General features: G+C 34.4%; 1 protein-coding gene across 3 annotated transcripts in view; it reads right to left on the bottom strand.

The window, feature by feature from the left end:
- Positions 1-21,871, bottom strand: part of LOC127856263 (ras-specific guanine nucleotide-releasing factor RalGPS1-like) — a 116,560-nt gene that overhangs the window by 34,142 nt on the left and 60,547 nt on the right. For all 3 annotated transcript variants that reach the window (XM_052392367.1, XM_052392368.1, XM_052392369.1), the window contains exon 3: positions 12,356-12,473. In XM_052392367.1, coding sequence (XP_052248327.1) covers positions 12,356-12,473 — 118 coding nt within the window. The remainder of the gene's footprint in view (positions 1-12,355; positions 12,474-21,871) is intronic.

The raw sequence follows: 21,871 nt of genomic DNA, 5'->3' as shown, positions 1-21,871 counted from the left end.
TTCCAATTGAATAAGCCTTGTTTAATTAAATATTGTTTATATAAGGATTATATTTTTTATGTTTAATATAGTATCCTTCAGAATGTAAAGCTTAAAATGTAGGCAGTTCTTCTTTTATCTTTCACATAAACCCAATGAAGATTCGAAAATACTTTTATAAAATATCAATCCATAATCACAAAATAATTATTGCAAAATTACAAACACAATTCAATTCACTTAACTGAAAACATATCCATCTAACTTCAAACATAATTAAAAGCCATGACGTACATATACATACAATGTTCACATGCATGTCGCTCATTTGTTGGTTTAAAATGCAAATGCTCTCCACTTATTTACATTTTTCACAGCTTGCCTGACGCCCAAATTATGGACATCAAATGACAGCATGTTATTGTTTAAAGGTACAACCTCAAGCTTCTTTTACCACTTAGATACATATTTTGACATTTTTAAAGTTCCCTTAGAAAGTTAAATTTAATTTAAGACCTTTCTTACTAGATTGAAGTTTCCAAAGGTTCATTGTCAACCCTTTGATAAACTGATGAGCAGCAAACAGCATAAGACCTGAACAGACTGCGAGTTACTCACAGGCTGTTCTGTTTTAACCCATTTATGCCTAGCGTCCTGAAAAAAGGACATTGCAAACAGCGTAGACCCAGATGAGACGCAGCATAATGCATAATAATCTGGGTCTGCGCTGTTTGCTTAAAGGAATTTATGTAAGAAATATTCTAAATATAGAAATAAATATACTAGACATCCCTAATTTTGGAAATAAATTGATCCAATTTAGAAGGATGGGAGAGTCCACTAGGCATAAATGGGTTAATGCTGTGTGCTCATAGCCATTTTCACTTTGCCTCTGAGTGGGAAAGGGTAAATGTTAAAAGTGAACACAAGAAAACAGGAATAACACAATCATAAAATTTTAGGCAATATTTGCAAAGTATTATAAAAGTAATACTAAAATCATATTTCAGTAAAGATTAATTTGGATTTATCATTTTAACATCGAATTGTCAGAAATATAATTGCATCATAAAAGTTACTTGTTAAAACAATTTCTTTGCATTCCTTAGGCCAGAAATCTTTCACATTATGTCAAGGCCAGAACAGTTTGAAATTATACCAAGGCCAGAAAACAGAGAAGGTTTTTCAAGACCAGAACACACTGTAATTATGTCTGACAATCATATATGATACAAGATGAATTATTGCTTACAACCAGGTTTTATGAGTTATTCTATGTAAATAACCACATCTCTGTTACCAATAAACAAGTCTTGATGTAATTATTTGGTTTATGATCTTGTTTACGGAGGCAAGAGCAAGGCTGCAGCAACCATTAACCCTTTGCATGCTGGGAAATTTGTCGTCTGCTAAAATGTTGTCTGCTTAATTTCTAAAATTAGCATTTTCTTCGATTTTTTCAAAAAATATTATCAGAATAGCAAACAGTTTGGATCCTGATGAGACGCCACGTTCTGTGGCCTCTCATTTGGATCCAAACTGTTTGCAAAGGCCTTTAAAATTCGGTTCCCGCACTGAAAGGGTTAAGTGTCTGCAAGTTCTGCCAAATACTGCATGATTTATGCATATTATGATTCTTAAAAATATTGGATGTTTTGTAGACAATTTGTACAGTTTTATTTACATAGACAATTAATTTGTAACAGCTATACTATATATGTAAAATTACTTTCAGACAATGTAGTGAATTTGATTTATGAACAGTTTCATATTTGTATGTTGTTTGCTATTTGTAATACCAAAACAAGGGGGAGAAATCTTGATGAAATTTCTTTTCATTAATGACTTACACCAAAAACCTGTGCTGTATTTTTATATGGTAAATACTAGCAGTTTTCACTTGTCATACACACTTTAGCAAAATATTATCAATTTAATGTGCCACAGTGGAATAAATAAAAATAAAAATAATGCTATAAGTATTATACACCGTAACCCCAAAAGAGCAACTTTAAAGTATAGAAAATTATTACAAGCGCCAGACTCAACCAATGTAAGAAAACTAGCACAAAAACCAAGTAAGTCAACAACAGAGGTGTAAGCTGAGCTGTTGTTTCAATTTACCATCGAAATTATTATTCTTCAGTCTTCAGAAATGTATCAAGGACAGAACATCAAAGCCCAGCTGTTGCAAAAACACCAGCAGATGGATCCATTGAGTCATACATATGAATCATGGCCTTCTCAGAGGCATTAAATTGATATTTGGCTTTGGAGACATCAAAGTATAATCAGGGTTGACCATAATGATTACCGGAATAAACCCCCTTCGGAAGAAACCCCCTTCGCTTAAAACGGCAGGGCGGAAGAAACCCCCTTTCATAGTTTGCATACGCGGAAGAAACCCCCTCGCTAGTTTTGCATACGCGGAACAAACCCCCTTCGAGTTTTCAGACAGGCGGAATAAACCCCCTTCGTGTTTTCAGACAGGCGGAATAAACCCCCTTCCTAAGTGTTAAGTCTTTCCCTTGAACATGTCGGCGGCATGGGTGTGCTCTGTCACTGACTTCACTACAGTGAGCTGAAACATAAAGCATACATATCGATGAAACAGGTCAATCATTTTACTTATAATATAATTCGTCCGAGCCTTTTTAAAAATGTTAATATGACTAATATAGCGATACTCAGATGTGACGAATTGGAATTTTATGCAAAATTAATATTATATAAAAATAATAGCAATACATGGGTTTTGTAGAAAAAGACTCATTTATTTTTTAGTATAAGTACATGGTATAATATTACTTACCTCTAGATCAGTGGTAGCAATAGCATGGCATTTCTGTGAACCCCGTTGGTCACACTCCCAACGCTGGCTAACCGCTGACTTTGCTTTCTTCGTGTAGCAGTACCCCTAGTAACACAACTTCTGCCCACCCTTGTTGTTCTTGATGATCTCCATTATTGATATATTCGAAATACCAACGATGTGTATATATATATATACATACCAATTAATCGAGCAAATGTAATTAAAAAAAACTGTACATAACTTCACACAAGCCGCAAAGGCGCCGATCATGACACAACTTCTCATCATTATCTACAATAGCCGGTACATTAAAGGACCTTTTATATAATTAAATGAAGGTGCGAATATCTATTTCCAAACAGTTATGTGCTGAGTAAAGAGGTGTACCGGCCGTATGTTCACAAGTTGTTTATGATGAGATGCTCGTGTGAATTTGTCTTGCACGCGTTTCAGTGAGATTATACTATTTTATATGCGTTAACTTGTACTTGATTGATAAAAATAACAAACACACAAAACTAGCGCCCAGAGCCGATAGTGACGAAGATATTTCGTACATATTTTCCTATAATAACCGAAGCATTCGTCTTTAAAAAAAAATTGAATCATGCAAAAAAACGTGCTTCCCGAGAACTTTCTGAAAATGAAAGTGAATTTCTGTAAACAATTACCGTGCGTTTAAATGTAACTAAATCGTCTGGAAGGGGGTTTGTTCCGCTATGGAAGGGGGTTTATTCCGCCTGTCTGAAAACTCGAAGGGGGTTTGTTCCGCCTATGCAAAACTAGCGAGGGGGTTTCTTCCGCGTATGCAAACTATGAAAGGGGGTTTCTTCCGCCCTGCCGTTTTTAGCGAAGGGGGGTTTCTTCTGGAGGGGGTTTCTTCCGTACACCGACCATAATTGCCATTATTGGTGCAACACTGCTATATATGCCATGAAAACATAACTGGAGATACGTTGGTCCGACATTAAATTTTGCCTGTATCTTAAAGGGGCAAAAAATAATTATTGAAGAATGAGTATTATTTTATGAGTATTTTTTCTTTATTTTTAGATGCAACTTAGTCATGCATAAAAGAATAGTTAAATGATGAGCAATAAAATACAGTGAGTTAGGGAGTGAGTGATTCTTGTGAGTGAATAAGTGAATGAATGTCTTTAAAAATGAAATGACTATAACGACATGTGTCACATTGGAAGTTTGACATTAAACATAGTATTTTCAATTGTGTTACATGTATAACAACTTATCAACTTACAGTTAAAATCTATATTTCTTGTGAACAGTTTGATGGGCTTTGACAAAAAGACTGATATATTTTAATTAATAAATCCAAATAACAATCTGTGACATTTAAATGCCCTTTCCATGTTCCAATTTTAAATGTCTCACAAAACAATTTGTTCTAGTATAATGTGTGAGAAAATTATAGGCAAGCGACAGTACAGCACAAAATGCACAAAATGACAAAAACAAACCTGTTTTAATGTCTTTACATCCATTGATTAATATTAAATCATAAAACTGGTTATAGTAAACACAATTATTTTTCTGGAATATTGTTCACAGTGTATTATTCTTTCCCTGCACAATGCACAACAATCTTTGAAAGATAATGATAAAGTATGACATCTTTCTTTGTCCTGAATTTAGTTTCAGTATATGTCTACACATAACTCATTTCAGGTATCCCATACAGAAGTTCCACTATGACCTGAGTTGACATATAATCAGGCCAACTGCTTATCAGCTGGGACTGTTTGTAAAATCAATTTATTTGACGAGAGACAGTTTGATATACCAATGTGTTAAGTCAACAGGATAAAACTCCTACTGTTATCTGAGACATCTATCTATTGTCAGGCCAAACTTGTACAGCCATGTGGTTGAGGTTATCATTTGTTTCAGTGATTTATAAATAAATCACCGTAGCTCTGTAAAACAGAGATTAAATGCATATTCATTAAGTGTCGTCACAGATTAGCCTGTGTCGTCCACACAGGCTAATCAGGGACAACACTTTCCGCTTTATCTAGATTTTTGGTAAGAAGAATCTTTCTTTAAACAAAAACTTTCATAACAGCTGAAAGTGTTGTCCCTGATAAGCCTGTGCTAGTCTGAGACAACACTTTAAGCACGTGAATTATATCCTCTTTGAACAGGGGCACAGGGGGTGGGGGGGGGACTCAAATGCAAGTAAACCAAAAGAAGTGTCCATCAGCTGACAGAGAAATATCATATGACTTTTGACTCTCCATTTATAATAACTAAGAAACAAAAGCACTGCCTTGCGGGTGTGGTCATTTATTACATTATCTTCCAAAAATGCCAAAAAAATACCAAAAAAATGCCAAATGGTTGGACGGTATTTCAAAAAGAAAATAATAAAAAAATAAATATTTGTGCTTTTTTTTTTTGGTGGGGGGGGGGGGGGGGTCAGTGTGAGGGTGTGGTGGTCATTTATTAGATGATCTTTATTTAAAAAAAAAATGGGGGGGGGATTCGGGGGGGGATTGTTTGGGTGGAGTCTATTGTGGTATGTCAGGTAAGAGTTGTTTTGTCAAAGTATCATTCAAATCTAATCAAAAATAAAGAAGTTATGGCAATTTTAGCAAAATTTTATAATTTGACCTTGAGAGTCAAGGTCATTGAAAGGTCAAGGTAAAATTCAACTTGCCAGGTACAGTACCCTCATGATAGCATGAAAGTATTTGACGTTTGAAAGCATATATAGCAGCCTTGATACTTTAGAAGTAAAGTGGATCTAAACACAAAATTTAACCATATATTCAAAGTTACTAAGTCAAAAAAGGGCCATAATTCCGTCAAAATGACAACCAGAGTTATGCAACTTGTCCTTTACTGTCCCCTTATGATAGTTAGTAAGTGTTGCAAGTATGAAAGCAATAGCTTTGATACTTTAGGAATAAAGTGAACCTAAACACAAAACTTAACCAAAATTTTCAATTTTCTAAGTATAAAAAGGGCACATAATTCTGTCAAAATGCACGCCAGAGTTATCTAACTTAGCCTGCCCAGTCCCCTGATGATAGTAAGTAAGTGTACCAAGTTTGAATGCAATAGCATTGATACTTTATGAGAAAAGTGGACCTAAACGCAAAACTTAACTGGATGATAATAGCTCATATTTTTTTTTCAAAAAATAGATGAGCTAAAAATGAATATTCAGTAATACAGACAGAATGTTAACATATAATTCATTAAATGCAAGTCCAATTATTTCTTTAATCAAAAAAATAAACCGAATTTCAAATTTCCTTATAAATTATAAGCTTCCAAAATAATTATTGATTAATTAATACTAGTTGTAATAACTCAATAGGTCAAGAACCCCAAAAAGGAATCTCTTAACCACAAAGCAATGTTAACTTTTACCAGACAAATTGCAATAATGCCATATTCCTTTTCCTGATGAAAGGAACACTATCCCAATTCCTCGAAATGATTATATAACATCAGCTGCAAAACGAAGCAAATTTTAAAGCTCATAATGTACTTCAAATCAGTCCTGATTGGACCCTAAACCCAATTGCTTTCCTAAATGCCTGGCCCCAGTTCTAAGAAGCACAGGTAGTGCTACCTGACCAGATGGGATCCTAAACCCAATGTCTTTCATTAGCCTAGCTGGCCCCAGGTCTAAGGAGCAGAGGTAATTCTCCCTAACCAGATGCAGACAGTACTTATGATATTCATTGTTTCTGGCTGGTGTTATCTGGCCTGCTATCTGAGGCAAGGAATCCTGGCAAAACATGACATTTGTTATGAAATCTTGCTGGGTACACTACCCCATGTATATTTCTCCACCCCACCAAAAACAATAACTTTCTTATAGGTAGCCATGTTGCTTTATTTATATCAGTGCTCACCTATTTTGGCTTATGGATATGCAACACCTTAATCAATTTTAATTTTCTTTTTTTATTACTTGGTTTTATGGCTTTGACTAATTTTAATGTACAAGTTTCATGCAATAGTAATTGACACTTTTTATTGTATTTATTGTACTTTTGTACATGCAAAACCATAAAAATATAATAATCACTTCACTATTTACTTTAATTTCATTTATGGTCACTTCATCTTTAAATAACTTTTTCTCAGTGACATGTTCAACTGTTGTTGTTTCTTATAATCGTAATAGATGATGGACTTAATATTTTTAGCAAAAGTTAACACAAAATGTTTTTACAAGTATGAAGGTTACTTTCAAAACAAATTGCCATTCTTTTATTTAAACGTTTTATGGCTGTATTTCAAATTCTACTTTAACTGCAGTAATATGCAATTTAAAAGATTTGCTACAAACCTATAGCACATGCAAAGCAATGTAAATCCTTTGCTTTTATAACCAGAGTTAGTACAATTATACACTTATCATGCTATATAATCTTGTACTCAACTCTTCACACCATAAAAACAGATTTTAAGTCTGAATTATGTAACGTAGTGGAAAATATGCAGGAAATGTCATCATAAAAAAACCATTAGGGCAAGCTGACACACAGAGTACTTAATTTACTTTTATAGGTTTCCATACTGCTTTTTTCACCTTTGATCAGTCAAGTGAATAAAATATTAAAGACGTTGGAAGTACTTATATACTTAAGTATTATAGACATGCAAGCAAATTTGTAATTGTTAGTTACAGTACACTCCACGCGTTTTCCCCAATTTCCCTCCATACTCCGCGGGTTTCGACCTGGAGGGAGATTAAGAAAATCCCGCTATACGCGGCGTTTGCATGATTTTGGACGCGGCGGTTAACGATCGGCAAAACTGATAAGCCGACGCGGCGGCCCTCGGCGTTGGCAACGCGGGGGAAACTCCGCGTTTTACGAGATAACGATCAATTTAATTTTGTTTGACTTCCTGATTTTCAAATAAAATTACATTTATTACAAGTACATACATGTACATGTAGTATAATATTTACAATAAAAAAAAACAACCAAGATAGATCGATCCCGACGTGGTTGTAGAAGTAGTTGTTGTTGTATAGAAAACTTGTTGATTTACGACACACAAAACGTCGTCTTTTAACTAATACTTACCAATTAATATAAACACAGTTTGCAACATTGTTTTTATTTTGATAATTTAATCCAAAGTTTTCATGTTAGTGGGTGATTTTCTATACTGAACATGTATACAAATGACCAAGAACCCTAAAAATCTCGCAAATCTGTGTGAATTGACAGTTTGACGTAATCAAAGAAAAGCCGCTTCCTGTCTAAAGGCATAACTTACTCAAGTGAACACGTTCAACGAATGCATAAGGAATGGTTTTAATTGTTGGAACAAAGTCAATTCTCTGCTCGCTAATGCATTGATTTTCTCTTTGTTTGTAGGTTATTCCATTGATTGCTAAAAGGTGGTAACTATTGACTTGATAATTGCATTTAATATTCACAGTTGTATTCTTGTTGCGTCGACATTCTAAACAATGTTTACCAGTAATTATGGACCAAATCGGCAGAGAGACATTCACACATGTTAATCCCTTTTGTCAAAACACCGCAGACAGCAGTCTACACAATTGGTCAGTAGACAAGCTTTGCGTGTTTTCATAACGTCAAACACTTAAAATCCAGTTCCGCCCAGATGTCTTCTTTATTCAGTTTACAGTACAATTAGTGTTAAAATAATTACTCTACTAAAATACCGTAACGATAAAGATTCGGCGTGTTCGATTTGAAATTATTTTAGAGGAAATATCAACTTATTCGCGATATAATTTCGTTAATAAATACCAAAGAAACTTTTAACCGAAATCAACAAAATTTAATGTTCTCTGCGCTACAAAGTTTGTATAAAAAAATCAATACACGCACGCTTTGCAGGAGTATACATTGTACCTTGACCTTGTACATTGCAGCATAATTTTCGCGCGCTTTTGTCGGGAAATATATACATGATGACTGTATATTGGAAGCATTTGTAAACGTCGTGTTAACAATTAAAAATCGTAGTGTGTTTCGGATTACTAATTATTATTCTCATTTGGAAATTTTACGGAACATTATTCTTGTGTCATATGTGTTATGATTTAAATATTAATTTGTCAAATGTATTATATTAGACTAATTCATATTGTAGACGAACCTGTGAATTAAAAAACATAATTTTTATACGAATTAATTTTCTATACAATTATCTTTTTTATACATGTACTACAGTATTTAAACAATTTATTATAACAATGTTTTTATTTTTTGGCATGCCCAGTAGCACACTGCTAACGCGGCGTTGCGCGGCGATCACTGATAAGAACGGAAAGTGTCTGCATTTACCGACTAGCCTAAAGTAATACACGCCGCGGGAATTAGCGAACGCGGCGTAACGCCGAGCGTTTTATCGAGTTCACCTCGCTCTTCCAACGCCGCGTGAACACTCGCTAGCAGAAAAAAACCCGCGGAGGGAGCGCGTTTTTTGGGGAAAACGCGTGGAGTGTACTGTAATGATATTTTTTATAACACACTACTATGACCTTGACCTGTGATATGTTGGGTCTAATATCCCCTTAAATAATTTTTTTATATGATTTTAGGTTAAAGTGGTCTCAAGTTACTGTGTAGAAACAGATTTAATATTAAAAGCCCCTGTGACCTTGGCCTTTGACTGGCTGAAAGAAAAATGGAAAGGCTTTTTCCTTTCTAACCTAGTAACCATGAGTTCACAAACTTTCATGATCAATGTGTTCTATAGACATTGTGCAGAAAGGAAATGGTCGACCAAAGAACCAAAAGCCTATGATGTGAAAAGCAAAAAACTCTCACTCCTGCAAAAGAGGTGTATTATGAATGCTCACTTAAAGTATGAATACACATTGCAATGTTTTACTTGCAAGGGTGGAGTCACCATCTCCTTATTTATTCCACTTTTACTGTTATTCATAAACACTTAAGACCACTTGACATTTAATAGGCTACAATACACTTTCTGCTATAGTGAAAAGTCTGACTACAAAACAAAACATTTGGAACAATTTCAATTTATAACAAAAATATTTTATCACTTACTGCTGTGGCCCCTTTACAGTGTCATCATCATTATGTGAAAGGATTGTTGATAGCAATTATCTGTATTGATTTCAAGTATCATAGGTATGGTATTTTTTTTAACTCTTTCAAACTTAGAAGCAAAGTGAACATGGTTATGTGTGAACAGCATAAAACCAGAACAGCCAGCGAGTAACTCCCAGTCTGATGGCAAGGTTTTATGCTGTGTGCTGCTCATCAGTATATTAACCCTTTGCATGCTAGGAAATTTGTCTTCTGCTAAAATGTTGTCTGCTGAAATTCTAAAATTAGCATTTTCTTTAATTTTTTTCAAAGAATACTATCAGAAGAGCAAACAGTTTGGATCCTGATGAGACGCCACATTCTGTGGCGTCTCATCTGGATCCAAACTGTTTGCAAAAGGCCTTCAAAATTCGGTTCCAGCACTGAAAGAGTTAAAGGATTTGAGATGAGGCCTTCAAAACTTGAATACAGTAAGAAATGTCTTTCATTAAATGTATTTTTCTACATTAATGTGTCAAAGTACATATCTAAGTGGAAAATGGATAATTCATGGCCTTCTGAAAGTTATAATCTATCTATTGATTGATGATAAGATATACTGTTAAGTTCTATAGAACAAGTGTTCCGCAGTCGGAGACATATGCCCCCCCCCCAATCGTGGCCTTGACCATGACCTTTGACTAAGTGACCTTAAAATCAATAGGGGTCATGATCTGCCAGTCATGATCGATGTACCTATGAAGTTTTATGATCCTAGGCCTAAGCGTTCTTGAGATATCATCCGGAAACCATTTGGTGGACGGAACGACCGACAGACGGACCGACATGTGCAAAACAATATACCCCCTCTTCTTCAAAGGGGGCATAAATATTTCAAACCACAAACACATCTTATCTACGTCATCAAGTACAACCACTTCTTTCTCTTGATCCCACTCAATTACAACTTCCATATTGTAATTCTTATTTTTGCGTGTAGAACTTTTATAATCCAATAAACATTTTAAAAAGAAGAGCCAGCTATTATGTATCAACAGATTAACATGAATTTAAATTTGACAATTTAAACATTGAAAAAACTGAACAAAAATTACACACTGATAAGAAAATTGGAATTGTTGCATTTTTACTGTAATTCATTTTTTTTCCAACTTTCGGTTTCGTGTTTTATTTTTAAGGCTTATGTAACTGGGTCAATGTTTTGGACGATGAGTCATATGTCATTGCATACAGTTACATACAGCCAATGTAGGCCAAGATTTTGCTATAAACAACTGCGCTGATGATCAGATTTCTGTATGATTCTTATGTCTTAACAAAAAAAAACACATGCATACACCTTAAGTGTTATATTGCTGTATTATATATAACCAATATATCCTGCACCCTTCAAAAATCAAGATTAATACAAGTGATTTTTCCAAAATACTTCTATACAAAGATTAGCCAATCACACAAATAATAATAAACACACAATTATATACAATGTAAATCATTTTGGAAAATGACGCAATAACAATCACTGACAATATCACCATTTTGTAAAGGCCTGTCAAAAAGACACATATCACATTTCATTGCAAATAAACACGCAACTAACATTGAGACTAAAGTCTACATAAAAGCAAGTATACTTTATGACCTTGAAAACAAATGCTGATGTGTTTTTTGGAAAACCAACAATAGCACACCACTTTTGCTTTAAGCTTTTTTTTTGGTGGGGACATAACTGTATGGGAAATTTATTGCACAATTTACTTTGTGCAATTTGAGGAACTTTGAGGAATCCAAAAGGTGTAACAATATGCCAAGATTATGAAGTCAAAGCTTGACTCGAAAAAAAAATTAGTCTTGAGATTGGACCTTAATTAAGTCAGGTTCTAATTACATATCAAAAGGCCAAATCTTGTATGTTGTGGTTCTGAAGGCAACTACAGTGATTTATTACCTTTTTTGATGGGGCCATTTCATCTTATTCTTGGAGATAAACAACATGGTGGCAAGGTGGTTAAGGGGAGGAGGGGAGGAGAGAGGGGGGGAGGGGGAGGAGAGAGGTGAGGAGGGGGAGGAGAGAAGGGGGAGGGGGAAGAATTCATAATGTTGAACAGGTCTTGCTAAGGTTATCAGTTTCATGCAAGCAGACTTGTGACAATTTCTTGATCTAAATGGTAATGGTAAGAATAAGTAAGGCTTCCTTGGTGGAACTGCTAGTTTCAAACTTCTGTTGAAGGTCCCTTAAAGGCTGCCAAACAGCTCAAATGGTGCATGAAGTGTAAACCCTTTCCCGCCTAGTAGCAAAGTAAAAATGGCTATATGCAACCAGCATAAAACCAGAACAGCCTGCTAGTGACTCGTGGCCTGCTCAGGTTTTATGCTGTTGGCTGCTCATCAGTATCTTAGAATTCAAAATGAAGCCTTTCAAACTTGACTGTATTAAAAAGGTCTTTACTTTACATGGATTTGCGAGGGCCTGTAACAAATGCATATCTACGAGGTCAAGGGTAAAGTTGTTACTTACATCCACAGAAGATATTGATGCCCCATACTCCCCGCTATAGTCAGACTCAGTGAGAGACTTGGTTGTGCCATCCGCCGACAAGATACGATGGGGAATATTCATTCTGTTACCCTCTAACCTGCAAGCAGAGAGAATAAACCCATGGTTAGAAACATTTGTATAATGTTAACATAAAAAAATATCAGATTATAGCACCATAACCAGCAAAGATTCTATATGTGGATTTTTATTTCAATCAACTACATCTTGCCATATTCAAATCTGCTTCCTGGAAAGAACAAATCTCTTTAAAATTTCAGCTCTCCCACAATTAGGGGCCATAAAACTGATGCCCTTTCTGACCACAAGGCTGACACCACCTCACCACTTTGTCCTAGCTGTGGACAACATTATAATGGGTGGACTACATTATAATGGGTGGGCAACATTATAATGGGAGCACTGGGAAAATTAAGCTTAATGCATGTCCATCAATTACCGTCCCAGATTATCCTGTGCATTCCCCACAGGCTACTCACGGATGACACTTTCCACTTTAATGGATTTTTTCTGTCTCTTCTTAATGAAAATCCAGTTTAGAAGGAAAGTGTCTTCCATGATTAGCCTATACAGACTGCACAGGCTACTGTTGGACAATACATTACACACATATATTAATTCATTTTTTCCCAAAGCACATTTAAAATACAAAAGCATTCTGAGCCAACAAGGAATGACCTCAGACAAAGTTGGCAACTTAGGCCTACAAAAAAGAAGTCTTGTTTCCGGTTACCCGACCGACCCTGTTTTTAACCGCCGACTCAAAAGTTTTTTCTGGTACAAAATCCGCATCCGAATTTTATGTCCCAAATTTACGCAACTGCGGAAAGCGTCTGAATCGTTCAGAAAGAACTGTTACTTTTGTTAATGGTTTGTTTTATTGACATTTATTCTAGTCAATAAATGCTTGAATCAAAAAGCAGTCTTTAGTTTTCTTAGAATATTTATTTGTACAGTAATTTACTGATAAAGACAAAAGTTTTTCTGTTACAAAATCCGCATCCGAATTTTATGTCCGAAATTTACGCAATTGCGGAAAGCGTCTGAATCGTACAGAACTGTTATTTTTGTTAATTTTTTGTTTTATTGACATTTATTCTAGTCAATAAATGCTTTATTCAAAATGCAGTCTTAAGTTTTCAAAGAATATTTATTTGTACAGTAATTTACAGATACAGACAATATGGATCAAACATCTTTTTGTTAATAACTATATCTGAAAGTTAGTACTATGTCGTCATGCATTTCACACTGCTGATACCTGAACATAATGACATTCATATTCAGTTAAATATTCAATTAAGTGTTGTGGTAAGAAAGAAAAAAAAGCCTACCTACCGACCCACATTTTTTGGGGCATGTTTTTTTTTGGCCTTATCTGTCAGCCATGTTGCATCCAACTACAGCATGTCTATTGCAATGATAAATATCATCATTAATTTCTTCATAAGCTGTGTTTAAACTGGTGTCTACCTGTGGCCAAACTGCCCACACTTTCACAGGTGAGGTTTGTGCATACATTATGAACCACGCACTATGAAAACAGGGTTCAATGCATGTGCATAGTGTTGTCTCAGATTAGCCTGTGCAGACTGCAAACAAGGACAACACTTTCTGCCTAGACTGAATTTTCATTGGGACAAGACTTCCTTTAGAAGAATAATTCCATAAACGCGGAAAGTGTCATTCCTGAATTCCTGATTAGTCTGTGCAGACTGCATAGGCTTATCTGGGATGACACTCTACGCACGTGCATTAAGCCCCATTTTCCCAGAGCAAGGACCATATGCTATCCATGTGTGGATTACAAGTACAAGCCTTTATGTAGAGCTTAACTAAAAAGGATCTTACAGGGGAATGTGTGTAGAAATTCGCTTTGAACACGGACAGAAGTGAGAGTTTACTTGATGTTACAGAGTTTTTTTTACAAGTTTGTGATACGCTTCAATAGAAATGTTTCTAGTTTTAAGCACAACAACAGTACATGATCTTCTTTACATAAACATGATATAAAATCAGAAGATTTGCAGTGCAATCTATGGAATTTCTAAATTGAGTGAACCAAATGCAAATATTTTTTAAACATTTACACTGGTATCCAACACAAAAGAAAAGCAGCATGCAAAAATAACAAGTGTCTTAAAATGTACACATCTTAAAACAATAATGTCTAGGATCCTTCAAAGATTAACATTAAGTCCAGAAGTCCAGAACTCAGGCTTTTGATGCATAACAATTGTTCACTATTTAAATTTAGGTCTATGTGAACAGTTTCACATCCATATAAAGCAATGTTTTGTTAACCCTGCCCAAAGAATGAATTTTTCTCCAGTATTGAAACTGAATTCTGCCCTAGTTAGAAATGTGAGCCGGTTTCATTCATCAATATCTACTGTCAAGTATATTTTACAGCAACCAATTTATATCAGACATAATTTGAGCCTCATGGGGGGGGGGATTAATGCACATGCGTAAAGTGTTGTTCCAAATTAGCCTGTGCAGTCAGTCCACACATTTAAATTTAAATGAAATAAGATTTTTTTGTGAAACGCTATGTCCCCCCATCATATATTTGACCTTTGATCTTGAACGATGACCTTGACCTTTCACCACTTAACAAGTGCAGCTCCATGAGATACACATGCATGCCAAACATCAAGTTGCTATCTTAAATATTGCAAAAGTTATGGCCAATGTTAAAATTTGACGCAAACAAACCTGAACAAACAGACAGGGCAAAACTGAATATGTCCCCATGTATAGACTGCGAGAAAAGTAAAGTGGAGGTGTTGTTCCCAGTTAGCCTGTGCAGTTTGTCGAAAAATTTTGAAGTAAGCCAAGTGGATTAGGCAACCATGTAATATGATGTTCTGTAAACAGATTTATTTACCGTAATAGGTAATTGGCGTAACTAATCATTAATTGGCAATAAGTGTCAACATGATAATTGTGTTATCACTGGCTTCTAGTTGATCTGAAATTGCAGACATTTTATAGTGTGTTGTAACCTTCAACATTTGTTAGAAATTTCTTATCACTGGGTTGTAATTATCAATTAAAACAAAAGATTTTTTAAATAAAAAACTAGACAATTTAGAAAGAAATCAAGCAGAATCCTTAGTTATTATGTGATTACAACCTTAACCAAACACAGCTTCTGAAAATTAACCGATTTATTGTTATTTTATGCCATGACGCAGTATTCTACTGACATCCCTATAGTCACATATTCAGCAGCTGCTATATTTTGTTTATTCCTGAAAAATGCTAATAATCAGTTGTCTTATAATGTCATTAATCACATAAATAAGTGGTTTTTTTTTTACGGAAATTACAATTAAATGGATGATGAACATTGACATGTTTTCAATAAACAAAGTTACATTCTCTGGTAAGCACTAAAAAATGAATAGTTCGCCATAGGGACATAACTATGTAAATGAATATTTACATTACAGGAATGAGGTGAAAGTATTTGCCAATAAATTTGGAAAGTTTGTGCTCCACTTCACCAATTTAACACACCTCAGTAGCAACCAAAACAAGATAAGTGTCGTGATAATAGGTATCATTTAGGAATGCCACATTTATTACAGAAAATTGCACCTATGTGGCATACACATTTAATAAGAAGATTTGAAGATACAGAACCTTACTTAACAAAACACTCCAGGGGTGTGATTGAGTAGAAGTCTGAGGGGAGGAAAATTCTGTAGACTGATTTTGACAACGCAAATAGCATGCATAACGCAATGACAAACCTTAAAATAGACATTTAAATAAACGCTACCTTAAACTTATTAGCAATAATTATTTATGAAAACATTTTTAAATTCACATTTAACATATTATACAAACAAAATCAATGTGTGTTCCGATCCCAGTTTCAATGCCTTAACCCTTAAAGCGCTGGAGCTGAATTTTAAAGGCCTTTGCAAACAGTTTGGATCCAGATGAGACGCCACAGAACATGGCGTCTCATCAGGATCCAAACTGTTTGCTATTCTGATAGTATTCTTTGAAAAAAATCGAAGAAAATGCTAATTTTAGAAATTCTGCAGACGACATTTTAGCAGACGACAAATTTCCCAGCATGCAAAGGGTTAAAATGGAAATGAAAGATACATGTAACACACATACTTGTGGGAATGTGGAACAGTATCCACACTGTGATGGTGTCCAAACAGTTCTTGAAACTGTAGTATATCCATGGCAACAGCAAATATTCACAAAATTATGATTGACAATCTTGTAAATCAGTTTTAAATGTCTTTAAATACAGTCACATCCTCTGAGTTTTCACTGACATAAGTATATCAATGTTTGTCTGTTTAACCTTTAAATTGTAGAAAGTTTCTACAAGTTTGTCTCTTTTTTTCCAGAACAAAATAGTTTACGTCATTTTTTTCGATTACTGATATTTTATATCCTGATATGTAACAGTTAAAATTTGCTTCATAAAAATACTTTATTATACTCACAAAAATGTGTAATTCTTTCCATTTTATCTAATAAATAGCTATAAACAATAAACAATTCTTTATATATAAATACTTTCTTCCAATAATTTATTAATGTTGTTGTTTATTTCTAAAATCAGTACATTAGGTAACTGTTCAATTACAGAATTGGGTAATAAAGGACAAAACAATTAATGTCCTTTATGAACTATTCTGCTATCAAATAACATAAAGTTCAAAAGATCCCAACAAACTTGGCAGAAAAACGACCAACAGTGGGCACAATTTCATAACATTGGCGCCGAAAATAACAAACAATGAAGAATGGAAATTCGCATTCTGTTTTTCTGCATGAAAATTTGTTAAACAAAAGAAACCATTTTATTGATCACAAAACCTTTATCTTAAAACCATCTTAAGTGGGACAGACTTTCTTTGTTCAGGAAAAAGCAATCCTTTATAGCCCCCAGTTTTAAAATGTGCTGTCATAATCATCATGGTTGCAAAAAAGGGATTCAAAATTTAAATCTCATATCATGGTAATCAGGTATGTGTTCATAAGTTCATGAAGTCATGCAGTTTGTTGACTCAATTGGTTCATTAAAATTCAATGTGAAATGTTCTTTGATGAGCAGTTCATGAACTGAAACATGAACAGTATTTTGTGAGCTAAACAGTTCATAAACTGTGTCATTCATGAAATAATTAGTTCATGAACTTGATCACATGGTCATAAACATTTGGTTCATGAACTTTCAAATAATAAGAAATTCATTTAGTTTATGAGAAATGAATTGTGCATTAATTTGTTGACTTCAATGTTTTATGAAAAAGTAGACTATCAACGTATTATCCTACTTCTCTAAAAAATGTTTCTCTTATTATTATTATTCTTTAAACAGAATAGTTTATTTTTTACTTGAGCATGTGAAGTTCATGGTCATAAACATACATATAAATAACTAATTATTGTACAAGTCCCCATGTGAAGGGACCTCTCACCATTACCCTACAGGTGAGAGAAACATTGGCTTAACTCAGTGAGCTTAAAGCTTTCAAACACAAAACAAAGCCATTAAAAACCTGTCAAATAATCATTTGTTTTGTGTTTCTTTGCTTCACTCAAAACTTGGCTTCTTACATTTCTATCACATTATAAAATCCATCAAAACAATATCCTATTAGAAATTAACAGAATCAAAACACAGAAATCTTTGTTTTAACTGTCCAATGTTTTAAGGTTTCTTGTCTAATTATCAAATTTAAAACCTGTTTTCACTGACAACATCTGTTTTTACTGAATGCTTATCTAATTTTCAAAACATGTACTTGTTTTCTGACATAATTTTCAAGTACTAGTTCTGTACATGTTGACAACTTTCCAAGTGTATGTAACTCCCATATTTACACTGCATACAGTTAACCTTCAAAAATGGTCACGCTAAGCTTTAGTCAATATTATTTAACACCACCACAAATGAAATATCCTCTTTTCTGACGATTAGTTAAACTTCAAAGCAAATTTTAAATCATTGAGTTTAATTGTGCCCTTTCAGATTAAATTTTAAAGCACCTGATGTAAAAATCATGTTAAATTTTATGCCAGGGATCGATTTAACAATAACACACAATGTCAAACCATATTTGGTCTAAAAATAGGCGCAAGAGTGGTGGCACCTCTCGCTGTTTACAATACCATTAAACTATTATCTATATGCCCAATAAAACAGCACGAAACATGTTTTTTCTTTCACATCTACCCTCATGAGTATGAAATAATGCCATATTGAAATGCTGAGTCATTGTCAATGACAGAAATTACAGATGTTACATAATATTGCTAATTGTCCTTCTTTCCTTTCTTAAATAATACAGTTGTCACTGATTATTGTACATTGTTATATTATAATACAGACTGAAGGTGCAACATTAAATTGAAACTTTTTGGACAGTTGAGTTTACTTTACGGACAATTTATTTTCAAAATTTAGGCCATATGGTACTTCGATGAAGTAGGTGGGCTTTACAATAACCATTATGGTACCTAGTCAAAACATAACCTACCATGAAATATGGCCTGTATTCATAACTGAACTAAACAGGTCAAACACCAAGGCAGTATTTTTTAAACTTGTGGTTAAAAGCACTAATAAAGGGTTGTAAGCATATCATATTACGTTTACATTCAAATGTAAGTACAACACAAGGGACAAATATGTAAAATTATCCGCTTATTGTTATGTGTGGTTCGGCAGGTAAGTGTTATTGTTAATAATATTAGTCACAGTGAAGAAAACAAAGCAAAACAATAAGGACACAACCATTCTTAAAACATGGGCAGGGTTACAAAAAGATGTTCAATCTCTTATCATTTACATACCTTGTAAGTACAACAAGCTGGCAAGCAAAGTGCACTTAGTCTTGCATGTTTACAATTAATAATCATATTAAAGGGTAAAATAATCAAAGGCTATATTTACTTTTTGTCAATATCTCATTTTAAACAGCATTTCATGACCAACAACCCATTTTACCAGTCACAAGAGACAAACTGGGCCAATGTTTGCATGGCTAAAAATACAGTTACAATGATTACAAATACAACAGCTATTAATGAAATTACAATGGCTTTTAATGAAATTTTCACAGAAAACGTTTTTTTATAATACAAATGTTGTCAAAATAATACAAGAAAAACACTTTCCCCTTAAACTGGATTTTTGCTTAGAAGAGACTTCCTTTACACAAAAAATACCAAAAAAGCGGAAAGTGTTCCCTATGACTAGTCTCTGCCAATTGCACAGGCTAAACTGGGACCACACATTAAGCACATGCATGAAACCCCATTTTCACAAAGCCCAGCTCAAATATTCTTGTTTTGGCCTTCTTGTTGATGCTGTTCACCAAGTCAGCTCACCAGGCAGCAAATGAAGATTTTATGTCAGGGCAGCCTGTCACATTCTCCACATTTTTGGCAAGATTATAAAATTATCATATTTCTTGGGTCAACTTTGCTGAAAGAGGCAATTTGTTACAGTCACTTGAACATATGGGTGAAGCTCACAGGGTGTATGTGGCTCAGGTTGTTGATGGTGTCAAGTCTCAATCACCAGTTTGTCCAACAGATTTTCAGGCTAGCAGTAATGGTTTGGCCCATAGGTTATCCTAGCTGAGGGACTCATATGGAATCATATGGAAGACTCATATGGAAGACTCATATGTGGTTTATGAATTCCCATGCTAAGAGTCATGAGGTGTTTGTGGAGGTACCAAGCCTGTGTTGTTGTTGTTGTTTTTTGCGGGAGAGGGTCATATTTACGTGGCAGGGGATATATCAGTGAAAGGGGGGTCCATGAAAATTACATATCTTTAGGGTAGGGGTAACCTATGGTCTTTAAAAAACAATAAGGTATTTATAAGATGTATTTCTTGTGTTAGGTTTTAGAAAGAATGTCTCAAAATTTTGGAAAAATATATTGAAACTAGTGGTTGCTCCCTATCAATGAAATTTTCAATCTTCAAAAAGGAGGTTTTCACTTTTGGCGGAAGTCAATATTTCACGCTGGAGAAACAGAACAGAACTTTGAAGGTAAATTGTGAAAAATCTAAACGTATGGGAGACACTTTTCTATGTGAATAAACACAGCACACTGGGATGAAATTAATAAGTAATGTAGCCAAAACTAGGATTGCATTCTGTTTGAATGTACTGTGCATGCCATGAAATAGGTCAAATTTCTCAATTTTCATTAGAAATGAGGTGGGTGGGGGGAAAGATCAAGGGCCATAGTTTCACAAGTGAAGAAGCCAGCCTTGTCTTTGGTTGTATTTTCAATGTATGTTTCCTATGTTATGACACTGACACAAAAAAGCTTTCTTGTGTCACTTTCTGTTTTGATGAAATGGATTTGACTGTTTGCGGCCTTTCCGAACTCGAAATTTTGTAAAAAAATATATCCCCTGCCCCCTAAAGGGCAGAAATTCGGCCTAGGGTGGGGTAAAAGGTTGGTAGGCTTAACATTTATTTTATTATTAACTTTGTTATGGTTTCCAATTTAATAAGAATTATTGCATTAACATTCAGAAATCTTGCAATCATTATTCCCTCTTAAATAAAGCAGCGCTTCCGTTAGCTTTTAAAAGTTGGAAGTCCTGACTTCCAAGCCTAAAATTTTGGACGTCCCAGACATAAATTTTGAAGTCCTGATTTCATTTTAGAATTTTAATATACGTACATGTTCCAACTCTATCTATTACCTGATAATCCAGTATTATAACAATTTCTATTTTCAAAACCAAAATACGGACAATATTGACGTCTGCAAACGTCCGCCATTTTACGCAACTTAGTTGAATTGTGGGATGGGGGAATTCCCATTGAACATGTGTTAGTCAAGTGACGCGATTTGAGAAAATAGAGTACTGTTCATATTTAGAAATTATAACAAATCAACGACTGAATTTAAAATGTTACATGTAAATTATGATCGACGACAAATACTGTATCCGAAAACGACTGTTCGAAAAAATGTACGTGTTTTGCACATGAAATAATCAGCGCACATCGTTTGATTGCAGAATTTTTTTAATGAAAACCAATTACTCATTAAATACGTAAGCAATATATAATTTGGTTAACAAATTGCTTAACAATATGCTATTGCACTACTTTACTTTTCTAATCGACACTTAAAATATTTCAAGATGGCGGACATTTCACTTTTAAGATTTTTGGAAACTAGCGAAGATATTTCGTCAGTTGCAGTTCATGTCTGTACCATCCATGTCTGTACCATCTGCTAACATATCGGAAATAAATAAATAAAATACCGGGAAAATCGGTACCGAACATTTCCGGAATGACGACTATTAAATTCATTCTCAAATTATCGCGCACGCGAACGAATTTTCGTGAATTTATTATTTGTCGGTTTATTTCCAAACTGTCTTCAGATTTTTTTTCATCGCAAATCAGGCGATCGATAGACACTTTTTCTATCGCCAGAGCCGAGATTTC

This window comes from Dreissena polymorpha, chromosome 13 (genome assembly GCF_020536995.1).
Source record: "Dreissena polymorpha isolate Duluth1 chromosome 13, UMN_Dpol_1.0, whole genome shotgun sequence".
Lineage (NCBI taxonomy): Eukaryota > Metazoa > Mollusca > Bivalvia > Myida > Dreissenidae > Dreissena > Dreissena polymorpha.
Note: the sequence above shows the minus strand (reverse complement) of the source record. Positions and strands in the feature narration are given on the sequence as shown.